At 48.4% G+C, this 23,570-nt stretch overlaps 1 protein-coding gene and 1 long non-coding RNA gene across 2 annotated transcripts in view; both read left to right on the top strand.

Annotated features, from left to right (window-relative positions):
• Positions 1 to 43: 43 nt before the first annotated feature.
• On the top strand, positions 44 to 7,142 carry LOC125401768 (uncharacterized). Its single transcript, XR_007232459.3, has 3 exons — positions 44 to 297; positions 5,594 to 5,681; positions 6,113 to 7,142. It is a non-coding gene; the product is annotated as an uncharacterized LOC125401768 (long non-coding RNA).
• Positions 7,143 to 7,648: 506 nt separating this feature from the next.
• Lmf1 (lipase maturation factor 1) overlaps positions 7,649 to 23,570 on the top strand; it is a 91,419-nt gene continuing 75,497 nt past the window's right edge. The window contains 2 exon segments of the mRNA XM_087910750.1: positions 7,649 to 7,858; positions 20,934 to 21,243. Coding sequence (XP_087766876.1) covers positions 7,666 to 7,858; positions 20,934 to 21,243 — 503 coding nt within the window. The 5' untranslated portion in view covers positions 7,649 to 7,665.

Here is a 23,570-nt window from a genome sequence, read left to right as displayed (position 1 = left end):
ATCCAAGGAAGAGGACCCCGCCCCGCCCTCCGCACCACGTGGGCCAGGCGCCCCGCAGCCTGATCCCTCAACTGAGGCAGGGTCAGAGGGCTAAGGGTGACTTACTACCCAGCGTCCTGTTCTCTGCAGCGTGGCTCGACTTTCGGGCGGCTGGCGAGGATGCTAATCCACAAGGTTCCTGAGCCCAACATCCCTCCCTCCTCTCTGAATCCGCTATTTCAAACAAATCTGGGTTCTGCCCGCCGGGTGGCGCAATGACAGGAGCCACCAGGTGACCCTGGTAACTCGCGCACCTAGGTGAGCTGGAGGACCCCCGGGGCCGGACAAAGGTGGGAGGACGGGGGGGGGGGGCGCTGGGCGGGGCTGCGCAGGTCGCGGCTGCTGAGTCCCTAGGGCGGTCGGCGGATGGCCCGGCCGGACGCGGGGGCCCGGGTCCTTCCGGGAATGACCTGCGGCAGGGGCGCGGAGGTCCTGGCGGGCGGGCCTGGGTGGTCTGGCGGAGGCGGAGGCCACGCTGGGCCACTTCGCCTCAGTGCCTGGAGAGAAGGAGAGTGCTCAGGGTTGGAAAGGGGACGTTTCTCCCAAGGCCAGCGCCAAGCCGCCAGTCCGAGCCGCGCCCGAGGTCGCCCCCGCGAGTTGGCTCCTGGCCCGGAGGTCTCCAAGGGCTGCTAGAATTCTCTCGCCAAACTCAATGGAGGCCACGTACCTGCCACCCTAAGCTGTGACTCTCGAGAGCCAGGTGACCCTAAACGAGGCCGCCTGTTTTCCAAACCAGTGGATGTGGCAGCACGGAAAAACCGTGGCTCCTGCCGTATCACCTCGGGGGGCTCCTTTTTCCAGAAAAGACTATTTGAGAAGTCTGTGAACCTGGGGCTGGGGGTGTGTGTGGGGGTTCTCACCGCGCTTAGTGCAGTACTGGCCTCCCATCCTCACCTCCAACCAAGGCACCAGTGGCGCTCTAATCTCAGGGTCTGGGATCCCAGCCTCAGATTTTGCCTGGAAAGGGCCAGTGCTGTGCAGTTGTGGCCTAGGGTACCTACAGTTCCTGCCTGGAAGAAGGAAGTCCAAGTCCCTGTCACCTGCTGAGGGGACACCCAAGGAAGAGAAGCTACCTTAGTTGCGACTTTATTCTAGTTGTGCTTCGTGATGTGTGTGTGTGTGTGTGTGTGTGTGTGTGTGTGTGTGTGTGTGTAGAACTGGCTGTCATTGTCGGCTAAACTCCTCCTTTATACTGACTGCCACCTGCTGAGAGAAAGACCCTTCCCTATATACCTACGGTGCTGTCCTCTCCTTTGGGGAGCCCTCCATTTAGGGTCTTTTGGGAAAGAAGTGTCTAGAAGGCGTAAAGACCCCCGCTGTCCGGTGCACTGTTATAGCGCCATCCATACCAGCAAAAGAAGTCTACGTGGCCTAGCTGAGGATGGAGATCAGACCAACACCATGTTCCTTTCAGGGCTGACCCCTAAAGTCTCAGGTCCCAACCCTCTGTGCCTCCATGGATCCATGCTCTCAGGCTTCAACTTTGCTGAGAAAGTATAAAACTGAGTTCTCATTCGGTACCCCAGGCTCTCAGTGCAACTTCTTCCTGGTCCCCTCCCGTGGGGCCATAATATACTTATTCTCAGATCCCTAGACTGCTTGGACCCTAGGAAGCAAGGAGGTGGAGCTCATCCTGGCTCCACCCACAGTTTGAACCTTCCTCTCACTGGGGTCTCTAGTGACTCCCTGACCCCTAGAGGACTGGTAGTCAGCCCTGTGAGTTATGCAGCTATAGGCCTCTATGGGCTGCCAGGAGCTGACCCAGCCCTGCCCAGTACATTGGCACACTAGTGGTATCCTGAGCTCTTCTTGGCTATGTTCAGGATTGAGCCCAGGACAAGTCGTGGGCACACAGGTGGTGCGCCAGGCCCATGCTAGGCCGTTGCTGGGTCGTCTTGAAAGACCAGTACATCCTCCAGGTCTTTAGACTCTTCTCACACTGACTGGCTCACATCCTTGGCCACTAGACAGACCCTGAACAGACAATGAAGCTGTGACCAGGGCCTCCTTAGGACCAAACAGTAGGAAACTGCTTCCTAGTCCCTGACCTGATAATGCAGAAACCGACAGTTCTTTAAAACTTGGACAGAAACTATAGATACTGCCTCTCAATTTACCTGTGGGCCACTGGACCTTGTTCAGGTGTGGACCAGTTCCTCCTTCTCTTAACTTTTCTTCCTGCCCCCACCCTCTTTCATGGCTGGTCCAAGTTTTGCCCCAGTCTGCATGACCTTGCCCGGCCCCGAACTTCCCCATTATCATGTGGGTTTTGCAGTTCTAGAGTGAGGATCTCATTGGCTAACCTTGTTCCAAGTGCCCATTCCTGGACCAATGGATCTGGAGCCAGGGGAAGGGTTGTTGAGTAGGTCTGTAAACCTCAGGTTGGCTGTGTGTCCTCAGCCCCGGCCTGGTTCTCCTTCTGCCCGTGCACCCAGAGCTATACATCAGGCAGCTGGCAGGGCATCCCAGCACGGCCATGGAGATGTTTAATTGCCGACACTGGCCTGGAAGAAACAAAATGTGCAGGCAGTGAAGGGTGAACTCAGAGCAGGACTCCTGTGGACTGTTGCCCTGCTCACTGTGTGTCCAGCGGCAGGAGAGGGGCTCAGTGGATCCACTTGTCACTCCAGAAGGCTGGTCTCCCAGTAACATGCTCAGGGCACTGGGCCAAGCACTTGGCCTCCCACCCCCTCTTCGTTCAATGGTCTCAAAGATGCTGTCAGAGCTGGCTGCAGTGGAAATTGCAGTTGGGGTCACAGCTAGTCCCTCAATAGACCTGTCATCTATAGGGGAGCTGCTGAGGTCAGTTTGTACCCTCTCTGCTGCCCCATGGTCCATCTCTCAGACCCACAGGGGCAGTTTTCCTGCCACACCACATCTGCAGCCTGCTCCTCTGTCATGCTATGCTATGCTGTGACTGCTGCATGCCTCTGGCTCCGGGGAAGAATGAGAGCACTCCCTCCAGCCCAGCAGCATCTTTGGCATTTGATGCTCCTTGGGACACTCTGCTGGGATGTTCTCAGTTTTAAAGGATTCTGGAAAGGGTCTGTATTTTAACCCATGCAGTGGAGACCAACACATTTCTGCTGCAGTGTGACAGACAGGTGTGTGCAGAGGCCAGAGATGTGTTGGGGAAAGTCATTGTTTCCACCATTTTGCCCCATTTCCTCTGGGACTCCTGGGTCCCTGAATTTCAAGCTGGATTCCTTCCTTCACCCTATCAGGGTCCTGGGTGGAGCTGACTCCCAACAGTATCCAGAGGGTCTTGGCACTTCCTCCTTGGCACAGGGCAAAGCCAAAGCCAACCTCAGTAGGGTCCTCATGGTGCTCAAGCAGCTTTTCCTGGGTGGAAGCAAACGCCGTGAAGTCCTCCACAAAGGTGCAGGCCTCTGTGACTGGGATGGTGAAGTCTGGTGACAGAGTGTCAGCGTGGGCTAAGCTGGACTTGAAAGGCTCATTCTGACACTAGACACCTGGATCTCCAGACCGGTGCCTGGTGCTCATCCTGGGGACCCCACACCACCCTGATCCTAGCCTTTCCCCATCACCTACTCTATGCCATTAGCTCCCCAGAAATGAGGCATGAGGGCCTAGGTAGAGCAGGTGTTGGCAAGGACTCACTCAGAAACTCACGGGCTACTTGGTTTCTGTGTTGGTCCTGCCAAGCGCCAATTCTCAGATCCAACAAGGTTTCCTGCCCATCCATGATGCCCACAGTTGCAACTTTACTAAACAGAACCCTGTTTCCTGAATAAGCAGTAAAGCAAATGACTTAGAATAAAAATGTAACAAAATAACCCAACAGCCCAAACCTCTTTTGCCTTGATTGAAGGTTCCAGATACCTATCAGTGCCTGGGGGCAAATTAAATACACCACTAAATGGCTTTCTGCTGTCTGTCTTGCATCTTTTCCCTTAAATGTGGTGAGGGAGGTTTCAGTTAGATCCCACTAGGACATACACTGTGGTTTGGGCTGTTTGTTAAGCAGCATTAGTGGCTGATACAGTGACAGTTCAGCTCTGTGGTCAGAGTCCAGGCCCCCCAGGTTCTGACCTCTGGGTTGGGGCTTTCCAAGAATTCTTCCAGTTTGGAACACAGCTTCCAGCCGTGTTCTGCTGCGGGGACCTACCCCAGACAGCTTGCTGCTATTCTACCTTGAAGTCACAGCTGCTGCTGGTACTCAAGGTCTCATCCCCCTGGGGTGCAGGGGGAGCTGAGGGTGTAGCAGAGGAGGTACAGTAGCCAAGAGAACAGCCGCTGAGTCACAGCTTCAGACCAGCCAGCAAATGGCATGGCACCTGCTCACTGCCGCACCTGCTGGTCTCTGACGGGTTTTGGCCAGTGGACAGTGGCGGGTGTGTGTGTGGGAGGGACCAGTCCAACTGACCACTCTTCTGGGCGAAGGCAACAGATGTGGAACCTGCCTCCTTCCACAAGCCGACTTCAAGACATGAAAAATTGGGGTAAATGAAGGGTACACGATTATATTCAGCCAAAGCTGGGTTCTCGGGGAGCCAGAGACAGCTGCAATTGCACGTCAGGGACAATAGCCCTGAGACAGTGGGGACTGCCGGGCTGGGGTGCCTGGGGACAGCTGGACGAGGTGCTGACAGGGGCTCATTCCTCTGTGAAGCCGTTCCGCAGCTGCTGGGAGAGCTGCCAGCTAGCAGGCAGTGTGCCCTGTCCCCATACCCATCTTAGCCACTGTGCTGGAGGCTTCAGGCAGCTGGGGTGCAGAACCCAACTAGGAGTGGGTGAGCACCAAGCCTCCAGAGACACCAGCCGGGTCCTGTGCTGGCAGTCCCTCTTGGGACCCCTCCCCATTTTTCTTTTTCTCTTTTGGGAGCTCTCTGCCAGAGGCCTCAGGGCAGCCCCTCCTCATCTGAGTTCTCTCTGGCCAGCCGGCTTGACTCTTTCTGTAGTTTTTGGCTTAAAGTGATGTTTAGAAGCCCACTTCATGCTGGTGGCCTCTGAGGTGACAGGAGCAAATCTCAGGGTGCCCCGTGGCCCTCTCCTGTGCATGAGCCTCCAGCTGCTTGGCTCTGTCTAGGTTCTGCTTTCTATGTGGAGCACAGCTGAATGTGGACCTAGGAGCTCATCTGCCAGATGTTCGACACACAGACAAACGTGGTAGAAGCCACGACTTACGCTGACAAGTAGAAACAATGCCTTCTAGGTGATCGCGAGACTTCCCACTTTAGGAGCTCATTCGTGGTTTTTGTTTACTTTTTTAAAAATTTATTTCGTTGAAGCCAGGTATGGCGATACACACTTATGATTCTGCTACTTGGAAGACAGAGGCAGGAGGATGGATTTAAGTTCAAGGCCAGGCTGAGCTACATACTGAGACATATTTTTAAAAAAAAAAAAAAGAAAGAAAAGAAAAAGGGAAATTCACATAAACTAAAGGATTCAGTGGCATGTAGGGTATCAGCGTAATCATGTATCCATCTAATTTCAAAACATCCCAGAAGGAGTCCCCATATCTCCTTTTTTCTTCCCACCCCTTGAAATCACAAATCCATCTTTCATAATGGAAGTGCCTTTTCTACAGGTTTCTTACAACATGCCTGACTTGTCTCCACTCAAGGATTTAGGGCTCATCCGTATCATAGCATAATCAACTCCGTTCATCTTTATGGGTAAGTAATATACCATTGCTGTTTCAGTTTTTAAAACAGAGTCTTACTATTTAAAATCCTCCTGCCTCAGCACCACCAGCACTAGGATCACAGGTATGCACCATCATACCCAGCTTCCCAGTGTACTTTTGATGAAATATGGGCAGAAATGAGCAAGAACGCTAGCTAATGCCTCCCTGGCTCAACTCTGCCCTGTGTGACCTGCTTGAAAGCCAGTTCCAGACAGCATCCCAAGAAGGCAAGCCAGGGGCAAGAAACTTGAGCCACCGAGGACATGAGTTCCCTGCAGACCCTTCTGCTGGCCTCACCCACTGTGGGCAAACCCAGAGAGGAAGCCTAGAGCTGAGTCCCAGCCCCAGCTGGAGTGCTGGATGCTGGAACAAGAGGCCCATTTTGTGCTCTGTACAATGCCCCATTGTGCCCTTCTGCAGGGAGGACAATGTTACCACTGCAAGGGGAAGCTGAGGACAAAGGGCCCTTTGTGAGGATGGTCCCCACCTGAGCAGCAGCACCCAGGGCCGCACCTGATGGTAGAGCAGCCCTTCCTCTCCTTCCATCCCCTGCGCGGAGCTGGCTTCCAGAAATGACCTGGGGAAGCTGTGCAGGCCTGAACTGACTTCCCCAAACGACTCTGCTGGCCCATCCCATGCCAGTGAGAAGGAGAGGCAGGGGCAATGGTTCCTAGTGAAGGACCTGGATACAGGATACACAGGTTCCTTCCCTCAATCTCTAAAGTTTGAGACCTTGGGCGGATGCTGGCCCGTGGGAGGCCTGGCAAGTGCGAAGTATTTGTCTTATCCATTGCAACATCTGTATGGGACATACTTCACAGCTGGGCTCCCAAGGGAGTGTTTCTGAAGAAAAAGAAAAGGAAACTTAAAAAAACCAAACACTTTATGGGATGTATTTATATGCTAGTACTCCAGTATCGGGGAGACTGGAGGCTGCGAAGAGTCCTAGCAGCTGCAGACCCGTCCTTACCCAGGAGAAGTTCACTGCAGGTGTGGAGGTATAAACACTATTGGGTTGTTTGACGATGCAAACATGGGTAATTTATATGCCAAAACAGCAAGAGCAAAAAATGAGATGCTAAAGACAGATTGTTAAAAACAGTAGAGGTAATTCACAAGATAAGGCACAAGATCTCTAAGACATACAGAGTCTGAAGGAGGACTGAAGGAAATCCCGCAACTCCCCCAGCGGTGCCCGAGAACCTTTCGGCTGGTGGAACCATTGCACACACCCTTCCTCCTGCTGCAGAGCACCTCTCTAGTATCATTTGTGTGCAGGGCCCGAGTGGCCCCTAACATGAGGAAGCAGAGTTGCTATCAAGCCTGTGGCCTGTATTACCAGCACTGAGGAAGACAGAGTCATGAGGATTGTTTGTTGTCATCCTGGACTATACAGTTCAAGGCCACTGTGAGCTGTTAAATAAAATAAAATAAATAATAAAATATAAAAGCAGAGTTGCAGGTGTGTGTCTCCTTGGGATTCTGCTCAGGCAGAATCGGAAAGTCCTTGATGGCCCTCTGGCCACATACATAGATTGAAACCTCCTAGGAGTGTCTCCTAGGTCCACTGGGGTCTTTGGGGACCACAGAAAAGGAGATTTAGCTACAATAGGCAATTGGAGGCTCCAGGCTGATTTTCAGGTTTGTTCCTGCCAACTGTGGAAAAGTATGCTTTGCGCCTTCCTGGGCGGTGGACAGCCTGGGAGTGCAGGGTGAAGGGCCTGTTCTGCGCTGCCACAGGCCTGGTCATCGCTGCTACAGAGTGGGGATCCGCACTCAGGGCGCGGGTGTCTACTGGCTTCTTCACCTGACGCCTGTCCCTCTGCATAAACTGAATCCTGCACAAAACGCCACCGCTAGGCGAGACCTCCCAGAGAGGGCGTGGCGCGTGGGCTTTGGCTGCAAGTGGGTAGGCGTGTCGTCCAGGGGAGCCTGTGTGACTTTCCAGAAGTGTGGGCGGGACCTCCGTGCGCATGCGCCCAGATAGCCTGGTAATGGCTGCGCCCGAAGGGTCGCTGAGGAAACGGAAGGTCGGAGATGTGGATAAGAAGCCAGCGTCGCCACCCACGGCTGCTCGTGATCCCGTGGGCTCTCCAGCCCGGCTGCGCACTGGCACCTTCTGGCTGACCAGAATCGTGCTCCTGCGGGCGCTCGCTTTCATTTACTGTGAGTGTCCGGTGGGCGCGGGCTGTCGCCGGCATCCTGTGACCTGTCCCAACCCCTGCTCTCTTCCGGTTAGCCCCTCTGTACGCTTCTAGGACTCTGCACCACCCCAACCGTGCTACCCTTCTGTGAGCTTCTGGACCCGTTTTCTTTCTCCCGACTCCGTGGGTGCCTAAAGTTATGTCAGGTCCCACGGCGTGTCCCTGGGACCTCAACAACCCCACCTGCCTCGACGCAGCCCCACTTAGCACAGGATTAGAGGCGACGGCATCCCCACGCATGCTCCCTCTGCGTTCTCCCTTGGAGTGGCGAGAGACAGTGCTATGCAATTCTGTTCCGAAGGCCTAGGGGAGATGAGGGTCTTTAACCTGCAGCTTAGATGTAGCTTTGCCACTTTTGCCTTGTCAGCCGCCCCCCAATGAACCCAAAGGTGGTGCGGCAACCCCAACCTGGACAGCTTGGAAGGGCGCCTGGCAAAGAACCAAGGTTCTAGCTAGATTCATTGGCGGGAAAAGTGTTCTTGCTCCTAAGGTTCAGCCAGGTTAGCTCTGGAGGGAATCCCGGGTTCTGCCTAGGATCTGGCTCTGCAGGCCTTCACAGCCCATTGCAACATCCCGCACCCGCCTGAGCCTGAGGAAAGCTTAAGGAGCAGAACTGAGGGGACTGGTGGTCATGCTGATCATGCTGCTGTTTCTCCCCCCCCCCCCCGTTGTTGTTTTGTTTTTTTTTCGAGATAGGGTTTCTCTGTGTAACTTTGGAGCCTGTCCTGGAACTCACTCTGTAGACCAGGCTGGTCTCGAACTCACAAAGATTCGCTGGCTTTTCTCTCTCTCTCTCTCTCTCTCTCTCTCTCTCTCTCTCTCTCTCTCTCTCTCTCTCATGCTGGGCTTAAAGATGTGCACCACCACCGCCCCGCTTTGTTTGAGACAGGATTTCTCTGCATAGCCTTCGCTGCCCCAGAATCGCTCTGAAGACCAAGGTGGGCTCAAGCTCACAGGGATCCATCCGCCTGCTGTGCCCCAGAGCACTGCGATTAAAGGCGTGCCCCACCACACTGGGCACTGCTACTTCTTTACTTGTCTGCTATTCCCACCCACAGAGGAAGTGAGCCAGGAGATGTCATGTAGGGCCAGCTCTGAATGACTCGCTATAGTTGAAGCCTAAACCCCCCAACTGTCCAACTGTGGCTGAGAGCCTGTCCTACTCACACTGGTACCCCCCGGCCTTCCTGCGGCCATCACACAGAGTTCATGGTCAAAACCTGTGGACACCTGGCTGGTTTATTTCAAATCATCTGTGGATTTCAAATCCTCATCCTGATTCCTGTTAACTAGAGGGGTGGCCCTGGGACCATGTGAACACTGGTGGACATGGCCTAGCCTTTTAGTGAGGAGGGAAAGCTAAGAAGTGCTAAGTAAGCCAGGGCAGGGCCGGGCTAGAGCGACTGCGCTTGACGGGCCAGCCACCCTGCCTGGCTTGTGTGTGGTGCACACCACACATTTTTAGGAAGAGTCACCTCTGAGGCTTTAGGCTGTGACCATGTGGCTCTCTTGTGGAGCAGGAGTCAGGTTCATGTGCGTTTTTGACGTGTGTGACAGCCTGGTCACTTCCTGGTGCAGAGAACTAGAGTTCTTAAACAGACGGTCCCTCTGGGGTTGCCTGCCTGAGGGTCCCTCTGGGGTTGCCTGCCTGGGTTCCACTCATTCTCTCTAAAGTTAGCAGGAAAAAACACCCAGACTTATGTTGTTCTGTCCCATGCAATACTAAGGAATCACGGGGAAGTTGGTACTGGCACACTCAGAGCAAGATGAAGGGAGTCATCAAGGCGGATATGGGAAAAACAGTGGCCACTGGTGACAGTGTTGAGGACGCTCTACTGCAGATAGGCCCACAGGCTCTTGGGTGAGCAATATTGCCTTTGGTCACTGAGTACAGGAGCTGCAGCCTGAGGCAAGAGGCGGGTATTTCCAGCTGCTGCTCAGCGTGTGTACGTCATGTTCTGTTCTTTCTTACCTCATATATGTACTTGGGGTAGGTGTACTTTTTAGGTTTCCCATCTTCCTGGGTCATGGTTTTTATGGTTGTCCTTGTTGTTCTGGGCAGGAGGGACCTTGGTGGCAGGTGGGAGCCTAAATACACCATGCATATAGAGCTTACATGGAGAGTTTATTGAGAGAAGAGTTGAGAGAAGGGGGAAAGGAGAGAGAGAGAGAGAGCGAGAGCGAGAGCGAGCACTATTTGCCTCTTCAGAATAACAGCAAGAAGAGAGCAGGAGGAGGTAGAGCTTGTCTCCTACGGGACCTTTTTGCACCTGACATAGCAGCCATAGGACCCTGGGCTGGCCAGGGTGCTGCCTGAGTGCATCCCGCCAGGTGACAGGAGCCAGCATAATGCCTGAATCCTAACAGTGATGGCCCTGGGCAAACAGCAGTCCTAAATGTAGCTGCTTCTAAAAGGTTCTAGGTCTCACTGGACTCTGAGCTATACTCTGAAGTCCCTTCAAAGCGACAGGCTGTCCAGCTATGTCGCCTGAATGTTGAATTGGCAATACTTCTACTATGGAAAGCCAAGCGCATTCTGAGATATCCCCTCTTAGGAAGAGTGGGATCTACAGGTCTTTCCTTGTGCATATTGTGTCAAATACATCTGCTGCCTATGATCCCTGCACTGGAAAGGCAAAGGCAGAGAGTCTGGAGTCTGAGCCCAGGATGAGAACTACATTTGTGGTGATATTGTGTTTGGACCTGGAGTGCTAAGGCCTGGGGTTTGGCCACAGTCAACAAGAGCAGCAGCAGACAGCATTTCTGACTGCATTATAGCAGGTTGTCTGAAAAGGAGAGAGAAGAGAGACCTCGTTTTCAGTTTTCTTTCTTCTCTCTCTCTTGCACAGACACACACACACACACACACACACAGAGAGAGAGAGAGAGAGAGAGAGAGAGAGAGAGAGAGAATGAACATATTCTGCAAATTGAACCCAGGATCTCTCACAGAGTACAGACCATTGTCCCACAACACTCCCCCCTTTTTTTAAAAAAAAAAAACAAACCAAGAACTCTGAATCTAATGTCCTTTGTTTAGCTTTTTTCCTGTCCATTATCCATAACAACCTGTAACTAACACTCTAAACAAAGACGAACATCCATAATCCATTTTTTGAGAATGCGGGCATAGTTTTCCAGGCTACTTCCTGCTGATTGAGGGCACTGATAATCTTATGGGACCCTAAAGAAAATTTAGAATTATGGTCAAGTCCTGACTGGAGTATTCTGTGAGGCTTGACCATCTCAACCAGAAGTCTTGAAACTGTTCTGGATGTAGAACTCAGAGGAAACTCCAACAGAGGTCCTCTGAAATGTTGGATCATCAGGACCATCTGCTCCTATGGAGATTCTTCAGGGGGTCTTTCTTGATCAAACCTATTTTTTCTTAACCCAGAATGAATCCACAGCCTCTCATTTCCTGTGTAAACAAAAACAAGACCTCTTCTCCAAAGTAACATATCTTTTGACTTCAATTTTGAAGTCAAGGCATTTTCAAAATATATATCTTGAATTAATCTAGTAGGATTTATAATCAAATGTCTTTTAGTAGCTTTTGCTCTTTCCTCAGCCATCAACCAATTTAAAGACAACACAGAGGGACCCCATCCCCAGTTAAGGAGCGATACCTGCAGTTGCTCCATAGGAGTTCCTCTGGGAGGAAGATGTGGATCCTCAGTGTCTTCACTGAATGACTGCATTGCTGAGGACTCGTTCCTGTTGGGTTTATACCTGTCTAGGCTCCTGAGCCGTTGGTGCCCTTTGACTGCCTCAGCTGTGGTCACTGGTGACTGTTCCCTCTCATGTGCCCTTCTCAGTTGCTAGGGTGTCCCCTCACTTTCTAGCTTACAGGTCTGGGTCTCTTCTGGTCTCCTGCCCAGCTCTAGTGTCAATTGCTTTTCCAAGAAGCCCCATTTCTTTGGGTAGAGAATGACATGGGAACCTCCAGGCTGGCTGTTAAGTGTCTGCTACAACCTTCATAGTGGGCAGAGCTGGTTTTGCTAGAACCAGGGCATCGTGTTCATATGTGATTGCCTCTGTCTCACTGTGACCACACGAAATGCAGTGTTAGATTCTGATTGGTACACAGGCCATCCTTAGCCTCAGCTCTGGCTACCTGAGGCTGTGTGCGTCCCTTATCTCTTCCCATACCCTGTGTGTGCTCACTTAGACTCATGGGGACAGAGCTAGCCAGAGCACCATCTTGGCATGATTTCTTTGTCCTTGTCCCTGAAGACAGCTCAGCATCTCTATTAGGAAGGTCATATCAGACGTGTTAGGGAGTTGGCCGTTCTAGTCACAGTCTGTGTTCCCCCACTTGCCTCAGCTTCCTGGTTGTTTTTTGTTTGTTTCGGTTTTTTATTTTTCTATCTATCTTTCTTTCTTTCTTTCTTTCTTTTCTTTTCTTTTCTTTCTTTTTTTTGTTTTTTGGTGTTTTTTTTCTTTTTTTTCTTTTTTTTTTTTTTTCGAGACAGCTGTAGCTTTGGAGCCTGTCCTGGAACTAGCTCTTATAGACCAGGCTGGCCTCAAACTCACAGAGATCCACCTGCCTCTGCCTCCTGAGTGCTGGGATTAAAGGCATGTACCATTACTTCCTGACATTTGCTTTTTTTTTTTTTGTTTTGTTTTGTTTTGTTTTGTTTTTGAGTTTGGGTGCTAATGCTGTCTCGTGGATTTTGCCAGATGTGTGGTGCTGTCTGTCACCCTTGCACTGTACAGTGAAATTCTCCCAGTGAGATGGCCAGGACTGGTTAAGAACACTATCTGCTCTTCCAAAGGTCCTGAGTTCAATTCCCAGCAACCATATGGTGGCTCACAACCATCTGTAATGAGATCTGGTACTCTCTTGAGGGAGAAACCTGGTCAGTTGTCCTCACTAACTTAAACCATGAAACCCATTATGGACAAGTTCAACAGAACCGCCATATACGGGTTGCCCATTTCCAGGTATAAATGGTAATACGGATTCAGCATTTCCAGGGTATAAATTTCAAATTCAAATTTTAAGTAGTCAGCCCCCCCCAATACCCCAAGCCCACTGTAATCAGTGTCAATGGCTCTGTGTTTTCCAGGATGCCTTGTGAGTAGAACCTTGCAGCCTGCAGCCAGAGAGTGTAGACTCTAAATTTTTTTTTTCCTATTACTCTATGCGGATCTACGGTGGATAGTGGAAGATTGTGTGTGGGTCGTTCTGCAGGCCGGCGCTGGGTGGGGGGGGGGGCGGGGGGGGGGGAGGACCGACAGACGGTACAGAACTACTTGCGTCCAGTGGCTGGGAATCGAACTCCGGTCCTCGGGCGGAGCAGTCGGGCGCTCTACACCCTGAGCTGTCTCTCCGGCTGGAGAGTGTAGACTCTTAACTGAACGAGTTGCATTTACTGCCCATCCATGCTGTTGCTAAATCAGTAGCTCCTGCATTTTTACCCAGGAGTGCCATCCCACTGTCTGAATGGGGCAGCTTCTGGCCACCTAGAGAGGCATCTTGACTGTGTCCGGTTTTTAGTAATTACTAACAAACTACTCTGAACATGTGGAGGTTTTAGTGAGTGTAAGTCTCCAGTTCACTTGGGAGGATACCCAAGAGCATCATGGTGGGTTGTGCAGGCTCCATTGGTCTGTGTGTAACTGTACAGCACTCTGCCTGTCTTCCATAATAGTGGCTCTGTTGATTTGCACTTTCTCTGCCAAGGTGATGAGCAATCCTGTGACTTGGGAGCCTCCAGAGCACTTGCATGACCAGGTTTTTCTTTTTTTCCTTTTTTTTTTTTTCCCAGACTTTTGCCTGTTGGTTGGTTGGTTGCTTGGTTGATTGAAAAACTGTTTCATGTATCCTGGCTGGCCTTGAACTTGCTATATAGTTGAGGCTGACTTTGAACTGCCGATCTTCCTGCCTCTGTCTCCCAAGTGCCGAGATTAGACGCATGCACCACCATGCCCAGAAACCCACCAGTCTTATTGGTATTCCCCAGTGATGGTGGTACTGCACGTATTTTCCCAGCTGCTTGTCAGATGTGCTTGTGTGTGGTAGACAGTCTCAGTACCTCTTCACATCTTTTACCCTCTTTTGGGTTTTCTTGCTGAGGTTTTAGGAGTTCTTTAATGCGAATCCTTTATCAGATGTGTGGTTGCAAGCATTTCCCTCCAGTCTGTGCCTCATCTTTTCATTTTCTTTGAAGTTTCTTTTGCAAATTTAAGGTGTTTTTTTTTTTCCATGAAGTCCATGGACTAAGTATTTTATCTAAAAACTTTCTACTAAACTCAAGTCCTTAGGCTGTCCCTTCCTTCCCTTCTTTCTTTTCTGTTTTTGAACCCACAATTCAGTGCCCTGAGTGCTGGGATGACAAGTGTGAGCTGCCAGGCCCAGCCTCGATTTTCCTTTATATTTGCTTCTAATACTTTGACTTCTAATACTATACCACGTTTAGTCTGTGGACCTTTGGATTAATTTTTATGTAAGGTGTGAAGTCTGAGGCCATCTTTTTTGCACATGGATTTGGTATTAGCTTGCTTTTGGTCCTATCACATGGGCCTGGGTGTGGTTGTGCATTTGCTCAGTTTGGAGCTTAAGGCACATACACCGTGGTGGTCGCTCTGATGAGACCCTCCGCCAAGTCATCTTTTAAAGGTTGGCACCTTGATGGCTTCAGTGAACTGACTCAAGATGGTAGCGTTGGGGTAGTCTCGAGACCTCCTGCTAGGTTCCCCATCTGAAAGGCCCTCCAACACTGCCACACTGAGGAACGGGCCTGCATCTGAGGAAATCTCTGGTCAAGCCACATTCAAACATAGCAGCTAGAACTGCAGTTGTGACCAGAGCCTCTGCAGCGTTGTGATCTTCCTGGATCTACTGCTGGGCCCTCTGCTCCCCGCCACTGGCGTCCGTGGCATCGTTATCATTCTTACCATTCTCCTTACCTTCGTTAGTATAGGTTTGTACCGTGAGTCCTGGAGGTGATTAACCTGACTGCCGCCCGCTGTCCCTCTTCTGATTACCGTAGCTCTTCCCTTTGCCTTTTCACACACACTGTTGGAGTCAACTTGTCAATCTCTGCAGGAGCGCTCGCTGTTTGGTTGAGGTTGGTGACTCGGTGGGTTCAATGGAGAGTGTGGCTCTAGGGCCCATGGACATGGTTTAGATCCCCACACATCCTGACACTTCTTCCTTTCTCCCGTGTCGTGAAGTTTTCCACAGATGGAACCATCTTATAATATTCTTTTTTTTTTTTCCCAGACAGGGTTTCTCTCCTCCACTCCCATCCTCCCCTCTCCCCTTCTACCCTCTTCTATGGCCCCCATGCTCCCAATTTACTCAGGAGATCTTGTCTTTTTCTCTTTCCTATTTAGATCCATGTATGTCTCTCTTAGGGTCCTCTTTGTTGTCTAGGTTCTCTGGGGTTGTAGACTATAGGTTGCTTTTTCTTTGCTTTATGTCTAAAAGCCACTTATGAGTGAGTACATATTATATTTGTCTTTCTGGGTCTGGCTTACCTCACTCAATATGGTTTTCTCTAAATTCATCCATTTGCCTGCAAATTTCAAGATGTCATTACTTTTTACTGCTGAGTAGTACTCCATTGTGTAAATGTGTCACATCATCTTTATCCATTCTTCGGTTGAGGGACATCTAAGTTGTTTCAGGTTCTGGCTATTACAAATAATGCTGCTATGAACACAGCTGAGCACATGTCCTTGTGGTATAATTGAGTATCTTTTGGGTATATACACAAAAGTAGTATTGCTGGGTCTTAAGGTAGATTGTTTCCTAATTATTTGAGAAATTGCCATACTAATTTCCAAAATGGCTGTACCAGTTTGCTCCCCCACCAGCAATACCCCGTATTGCTTATGCTGGAGAGAATACGGGGGGAATTTACCCGTATTCTCTCCAGCATAAGCTATCATTAGTGTTTTTGATCTTGGCCATTCTGACAGGTGTAAGATGGAATCTCAGAGTTGTTTTGATTTACATTTCTCTAATGGCTAAGGATGTTGGCATTTCCCTAGGTGTCTTTCAGCCATTTGAGATTCATCTATTGAGAGTTCTCTGTTTAGGTCTGTACCCCATTTTTATTGGATTATTTGTTATTTTGATGTCAAGTTTCTTTTTTTTTTTTTTTTTTTTTTTTGATTTTTCGAGACAGGGTTTCTCTGTAGTTTTTGGTGCCTGTCCTGGAACTAGCTCTTGTAGACCAGGCTGGCCTCGAATTCACAGGGATTCGCCTGCCTCTGCCTCTCAAGTGCTGGGATTAAAGGCGTGCACCACCACCGCCCGGCTGATGTCAAGTTTCTTGAGTTCTTTGTATATTTTAGAGATCAGTTCTCTATCCAATGTGGAGTTTGTGAAGATCTTTTCCCATTCTGCAGGCTGCCATTTTGTCTTGTTGACTGTGTCCTTTGCTTTACAGAAGCTTCTCAGTTCCAGGAGGTCCCATTTATTAATAGTTTCTCTCAGTGTCTATGCTACTGTATTATATTTAGGAAGTGGTCTCCTGTGCCAATACTTTCAAGTGTACTTCCCATTTTCTCTTTTATGAGGTTCAATGTGTTTGATTTTATGTTGAGGTCTTTGATTCATTTGGACTTGAGTTTTGTGCGTGGGTATAGATATGGATCTATTTGTATTCTTCTACATGTTGATATACAGTTATGCCAGCACCATTTGTTAAATATACTTTCTTTTTTCCATTTTATATTTTTAATTTCTTTGTCAAAAATCAAGTATTCGTAGGTGCGTGGATTGATATCTGGGTTTTGGTTCAATTTCATTGGTTCTCCTGTCTGTTTTTATGTCAAAACTTGACTGTTTTCATTACTGTAGCTCTATAGTAGAGTTTGAAGTCAGGGATCGTGATGCTTCCAGAAGTTCCTTTGTTGTATAGGATTGTTTTGGCTATCCTGTTCTTTTTTTTCTCCATATGAAGTTGAATATTGTTCTTTCGAGGTCTGTGAATAATTTTGCTGAGATTTTGATGGGCATTGGATTGAATCTGTAGATTGCTTTTGGTAAGATTGCCATTTTTACTATATTTATTCTACCTACCCAAGAACATGGAATATCCTTTCATTTTCTGGTGTTTAATTCAATTTCTTTCTTCAAAGACTTAAATTTCTTGTCATATGGGTCATTCACTTGTTTGGTTAAGAGTTTCCCAAAAATATTTTATTTGTTTATTTTGTGTGTGTGTGTATGTCTGTGTGTGTGTACGACTATTGTGAAGGGTGATGTTTCTCTGATTTCTTTTTCAGCCCATTTATCATCTGTATAAAGGAGGGCTACTGATCTTTTTTTTTTTTTTGAGTTAATCTTGTGTCCATCTACATTACTCAAGGTATTTTTCAGCTGTAGGAGTTTCCTGGTAGAATTTTTGGGATCACTTATGTATACTATCATATCATCAGCAAATAGTGAGTTTGACTTCTTCTTTCCCAATTTGTTTCCCCTGGATCTCCTTTTGGTGTCTTATTACTCTAGCTAGGACCTCAAGAACTATATTGAATAGATATGGAGAGAGTGGACAACCTTGTCTTGTTCCTGATTTCAGAGGGATTGCTTTGAGTTTCTCTCCGTTTAGTTTGATGTTGGCTGTTGGCTTGCTGTATATTGCATTTATTATGTTTAGGTATGCTTCTTGTAGCCCTGCTTTCTCGGAGACTTTTATCATGAACAAGTGTTGAATTTGTCAAAGGCTTTTTCAGCATCTAATGAGATGATCATGTATTTTTTTTCCAGTTTGTTTATATGGTGGATTACACTGACAGATTTTCGTATGTTGAACCATCCATGAATCACTGGAATGAAGCCTGCTTGGTCATGGTAGATGATTTTTCTGATGTGTTCTTGGATTCAGTTTGCCAGTATTTTATTGAATATTTTTGCATCAATGTTCATGAGGGAGATTGGTCTGTAATTCTTTTTCTTAGTAATATCTTTGTCTGGTTTGGGTATCAGGGTAACTGTAGCTTTGTAAAAGGAGTTTGTCAATGTTCCTTCTGTTTCAATTGTGTGGAGCAGTTGAGGAGTATTGGTATTAGTTCTTCTTTGAAAATCTTGTAGAATTCTACACTGAAACCATCTGGTTCTGGGCTTTTTTAAGTTGGGAGACTTTTGATGACTGTTTCTATTTCCTTAGTGGTTATAGGTCTACTTAATTTGCTTATCTGGTCTTGATTTAATTTTGGTAAGTGATACTTATCCAGAAAATTATCTATTTCTTTTAAGTTTTGTGGAGTACAGGTTTTTGAAGTATGACCTGATGATTCTCTGGATTTCCTCTGTGTCTTTTGTTATGTTCCCCTTTTCATTTCTGGTTTTATTAATTTGGATATTCTCTCTCTGCCATTTGGTTAGTTTGGATAAAGGTTTGTCTGTTTTACTGATTTTCTCGAAGAACCAGCTCTTCTTTATTTGTTCATAAGAACACAGTTGACTCTTCTGTTCTGACCTTGTGTCTCATTCCGTGATCTAGATAAACTCACTTATTAGTTCTGAAAGTTGCCAGTTTTATCTTGTTTTTGTAGGGCCTTTTGGTTTTCCTGCCTAGACCATCATTTGCTAATAAAGACATTTCTTCCTTCCCTGTCTGTGGCCTTTATTTCACTCCCTCTCCTTTTGTCTCTTCATTCTGTCCCCCACCCCAACATACATATTTGGTACACACAATGAGGATACCCCAAAAAGTGAAAGTGCCCTGTAGAGAGCAGATCCTAGGAATGACTCAGAAGTCTGAGCTTGGATTGGACCGTTACAGCTGCTGGCCCTGGGGAAGCAGTACTGTTGATGGAGCCGGGTCACTAGGATATTCCACGATGATTGATTCCGATCGCTCACACGTAACCAGGCACAGGCTTACATAAGCAATGCCAATCATGTGAGAGCAGACATAGTACACATATGTGCACACAGCATACTTTCTCCAGGCTGGGTTACAGAGTCCCCAAGATCCTGAGAGAGCGTCTGAGGCTTGTGTGAAGCTTGGGTGCTGTGTTACTTTACTTCTGTGATGAAACGTGACCAAGGCAGCTTAGAGAAGGAAGAGAGATAAGAGAGATGGTGGGGAGGCATGACAGCACAGGACAGGCACAGCAGCAGGAACAAGAAGCTGAGCATTCACATTTTCAGTGACAAGCCGAAAGCTGAGAGAGTGACCAGGAAATATGGGAGGCTTTTAATCTCAGAGCCTCTCCCCAGTGGCATGCTTTCTCCAATGAGGCTGTGCCACCTAAACCTCCCTAAATAGCACCCAAACCTGGGAACTACGTGTTCCAATGCCTGAGATTGTAGAGGACATTTCTTGTTCAAACCACACAAGTGCCAAATCATGTGTGCTGCCTCCGGTGAGAAACATGCATTGCCCATGAGGACCGTTCCTGCTTGTATCTGCTTAGGTCCATGGGGCCATTTCCTGGGTGCGTCCTGCCCTGGTTTTTATTGTCATTTTGACTTAACCTAAAGTCTCCTGGAAAGAAGTAATCTCAGTTGAAGAATTGCTCCATTAGACTGACCTGTGGGCATGTCTGTGGGGCATTTTCTTTGATTAGGAGGGCCCAGCCTGCTGTAAGTGGTACCATCCCAAGGCAAGTGGTCCTGGGCTGTATAGGAAAGCTAGCTGAGCGTGAGCCAGTAAACAACGTCCCTCCATTGTTTCTGCTTGAGTTCCTGTTCTTACGATGGCCTGTGACCTGGAGGTGTCAGCTAAAGTAAGTCGTTTCCTTCCTTAAGTTACTTTGGGTCATAGTGTTTATCACGGCAAGAGATAGAAACTGAACCCGCAGCCTACAGAATGGGAGATCTTCACCCACCCCACATTGGATAGAGGACTGATCTCCAGAATACACAAAGAACTCAAGAAACTTGACATCAAAAAATGCTCCAATAAAAAAAAAATGGGGTACAGACCTAAACAGAAAACTCATGACAGACGAATCTCAAATGGCTGAAAGACACCTAGGGAAATGCTCAACATCCATAGTCATCAGAGAAATGCAAATCAAAACAACTCTGAGATTCCATCTTATACCTGTCAGAATGGCCAAGATCAAAAACACTGATGATAGCTTATGCTGGAGAGAATACGGGGTAAAGGGAACACTCTTGTATTGCTGGTGGGGGTGCAAACTGGTACAGCCACTTTGGAAATTAGTATGGCAATTTCTCAGATAATTAGGAAACAATCTACCTCAAGACCCAGCAATACCACTTTTGTGTATATACCCAAAGGATGCTCAATCATACCACAAGGATATGTGCTCAGCTGTGTTCATAGCAGCATTATTTGTAATAGCCAGAACCTGAAACAACCTAGATGTCCCTCAACCGAAGAATGGATAAAGAAAATGTGGCACATTTACACAATGGAGTACTACTCAGCAGCAAAAAGTAATGACATCTTGAAATTTGCAGGCAAATGGTTAAGTTGAGTGAGGTAAGCCAGACCCAGAAAGACAAATATAATATGTACTCACTCATAAGTGGCTTTTAGACATAAAGCAAAGAAAAAGCAACCTATAGTCTACAACCACAGAGAACCTAGACAACAAAGAGGACCCTAAGAGAGACATACATGGATCTAAATAGGAAAGAGAAAAAGACAAGATCTTCTGAGTAAATTGGGAGCATAGGGGTCACAGGAGAGGGTAGAAGGGGAGAGGGGAGGAAAGGAGTGGAGCAGAGAAAAATGTATAGCGCAATAAAAACAATTTAAAAAAACAAAAAAATAAAAACTTAAAAAAAATAAAAAGGGAAACATGCTCTCTTCTATGGCGCCGTCTCCTTGTCATACGCCGTCATGTCCATAGAACTGTAGCCTCTTTATATCCCATTAACCCAGAGGGGCTTCCTGTGCCCATGGAGGCCTGTTCTTCCCTGCGTCCCCTTTGCCCCTGGGGCCTGTTCCTACCTGTGTCACTCTTTCTCCTGAGGGCCAATGAGGCATTTCCTTTTCCCACAGGAACCCAGTTCTGCTTTCATCCCCTGAGCCCATGGAGCGGTGATTTTTTTTTTTTTTTCCTACTCACCATTGCATTTGTATATCTTCCAGTTGTGGCCTTCTTGGTGGCGTTCAATCAGAACAAGGCCCTCATCGGTGACCGGGGCCTGCTGCCCTGCAGACTGTACCTGAAGAATGTCCAGCAGTACTTCCAGGGCAGGACTGCCTGGGATGCCTGGAGCTCTACTCCAACCGTCCTGTGGCTGTTGGACTGGTCAAACATGAACTTCAACCTGGACCTTCTTGCTCTGCTGGGGCTGGGCCTCTCTTCTTTTGTCCTGGTGACTGGCTGTGCCAACATGATACTCATGGCGACCCTCTGGGCCCTCTACATGTCCCTGGTCAACGTAGGGCAGATCTGGTAAGTAGAGCCTGCCAATTAGCCCTGTGGATCTATACCTACATCCTGGCCACTGAAGTGCCAGAGTGAACTTGTTCAGGGGTACATTATTGAGCGCTTAGGCCTTGGTAGAGGTTGATGTTACCACTCAGCCAAACTCTGGCTTTTGTCTCTGGGGAATAAAATGCGTGATTGTGCTTGGAGATAAAGATCCTCTTGAGAATATGCTGCCAGTCGCTTGAGCCATGAGGTTTGAAAAGATGGAGACAGCAGTCATTGGGCAGCCAGAGGGATCATGGAGTCTGGAGAAACTTGACTTTGAAATATCACCCTTCTACCCTTATGGAAAAGAATCTTACCAGCCTATGCCAGATGCCACACTGTGGCAATGGCTCAAACCTTGCCCTGATGTTAGCCTGTAGAATGAGAGGTGTTGATGGAGCTTATAGGACTACCAAGGCCAGAGAGATTATGGACCAAAGAGCATTGGAGAAGTCTCTGGACATGGTGATCAGTGTCTGTGTGGACACATGGGAAGTGGATGAGGGGCTTAGTGCCTGAATCAATTATTTTTCTCTTTGCTGTGACAAAATTCCTCACAAAAGCAACTTAAGAAAGAGTGATGGGGGGAGGCCAGATAGAATTGTCACCCCACCATCTCAGCTAGGCTGGCTGGCCAGCAAGCCCCTGGGATCCACCTGTCTCACAGTGATGGGGTTATAGACACATAGAGCCACACCCAGCTTTGGCTTAGGTCCTCATGCTCTTACCCATGAACCATCTCTCCAGCCTCACCCATGGCCCTCTCCTGTTCTTTGTCCAGAGACATCGCTCACGTAGGGTGTTTCTTGGGTTAGCAGTGAATATAAGCGAGCAAGTGTGCTCTCCACATAAATATATCCTCTATGGACATGTGGTAGCATGCTCACGGATGTTCTCACTGCTTCCAGCATCTGGTAAAGCAAAGAAATACAACCAAGCCCCAGGCATTATTATTTTATCAGAGAACAATATGTACTCTCCCAGGCTGGGAATCATTGTTATTGTTTCAGAACCACCAGGTTACGGGCCCACTCCCCACGGCAAATCTCAGGCTCTGATTTTTCTTTCTTTTTTTTGGGTGGGGGGGCTGGTGGTTTCAAGACATGGTTTCTCTCTGTACTTTGGTGCCTGTCCTGGAACTAGCTCTTGTAGACCAGGCTGGCCTCAAACTCACAGAGATCCACCTGCCTCTGCCTCCCGAGTGCTGGGATTAAAGGTGTGTGCCGCCACCATCTGGCTTCAGGCTCTTACCTTTGATTTGCACACATTCCATCCAGTTTTTCTTCTTTATTGAGATGTAATTCATACACTGTAAACTTTAACTACTTATTGTGGACAAGTCATGCTGAGTATGGCAGTATGCGCTGTAATCCCGGCACTAGGGTCAGGCAGGAGTACTACGCAGTGAGTTCCAGGACACCCTGACCTAGAGAGCGAACCTGACTCAAAATGGAGTAAACAAACAAACAATAAATTTTACAAGTCCGTGGTTTTATGTTTTCAGGAGTCTAAAAGATCTTGCCATGAAGTTTGAACCATTCTCATCACCACAAGAGAGCCCTGTATCTTAGCCCATCAGCTCACTCCTTCAACAGCACTTGGCTTTACACTTACACCCATGGTGCTTAAATGCCCCAGGCATTTCCTGTGAACAAAGCCCCGTAGTATGTGGCTTTGTGTCTGGCTTTCCCCCCACCCTAGCATGGTGTTTTAGGGTTCATCATGTGTGGCTTGTACCGCTATGTCTTTCACAACATAGTAGCTGTCCATGTTTGGATGGGGCTGGGGACACCGGGATGCAGCTCAGTGGCAGAGTGCTTGCCTAGTGTCTCAGTCACTGTTCTGTTGATGTGAAGAGCCACCATGACCATAGCAACTCTTCTAAGAGAAGGCATCTAACTGCTTACAGTTTCTGTGGTTTAGCCAATGTCATTATGATGGGAAGCCTGGTGGCACACAGCTGAGAGCTACATCCTGATTTGTAGGCAGGGAGTGAGAGACTGACCTGGCATGAGCTTTTAAAACCTTAATGCCTACTCCAAGTAACCCTAGTGACAATTCCTTCAACAAGGCCACACCTCCTAATCCTTATAATCTTTCCCAGTATCGCTGCTCCCTACTGACTAAACATTCGAATATATAAGCCTCTGGGAGCCATTTTCATTCAGATCACCACACCTAGCATGTGTGATGGTCTGGGTTCCAGAGGTGTAGCACCAAGCGTCTGTCCAGTGTGACTTCAAAGTAACAGAAACGGACAAAGGAACCTGCTGTGTTCCTTTGACATGGCCCCTCTTCCAGTGGTT

Source organism: Myodes glareolus, chromosome 9, assembly GCF_982192425.1.
Source record: "Myodes glareolus chromosome 9, mMyoGla1.1, whole genome shotgun sequence".
NCBI lineage: Eukaryota > Metazoa > Chordata > Mammalia > Rodentia > Cricetidae > Myodes > Myodes glareolus.
The sequence above is the reverse complement of the archived record's forward strand: the minus strand, read 5'-3'. Positions and strand labels throughout refer to the sequence as shown.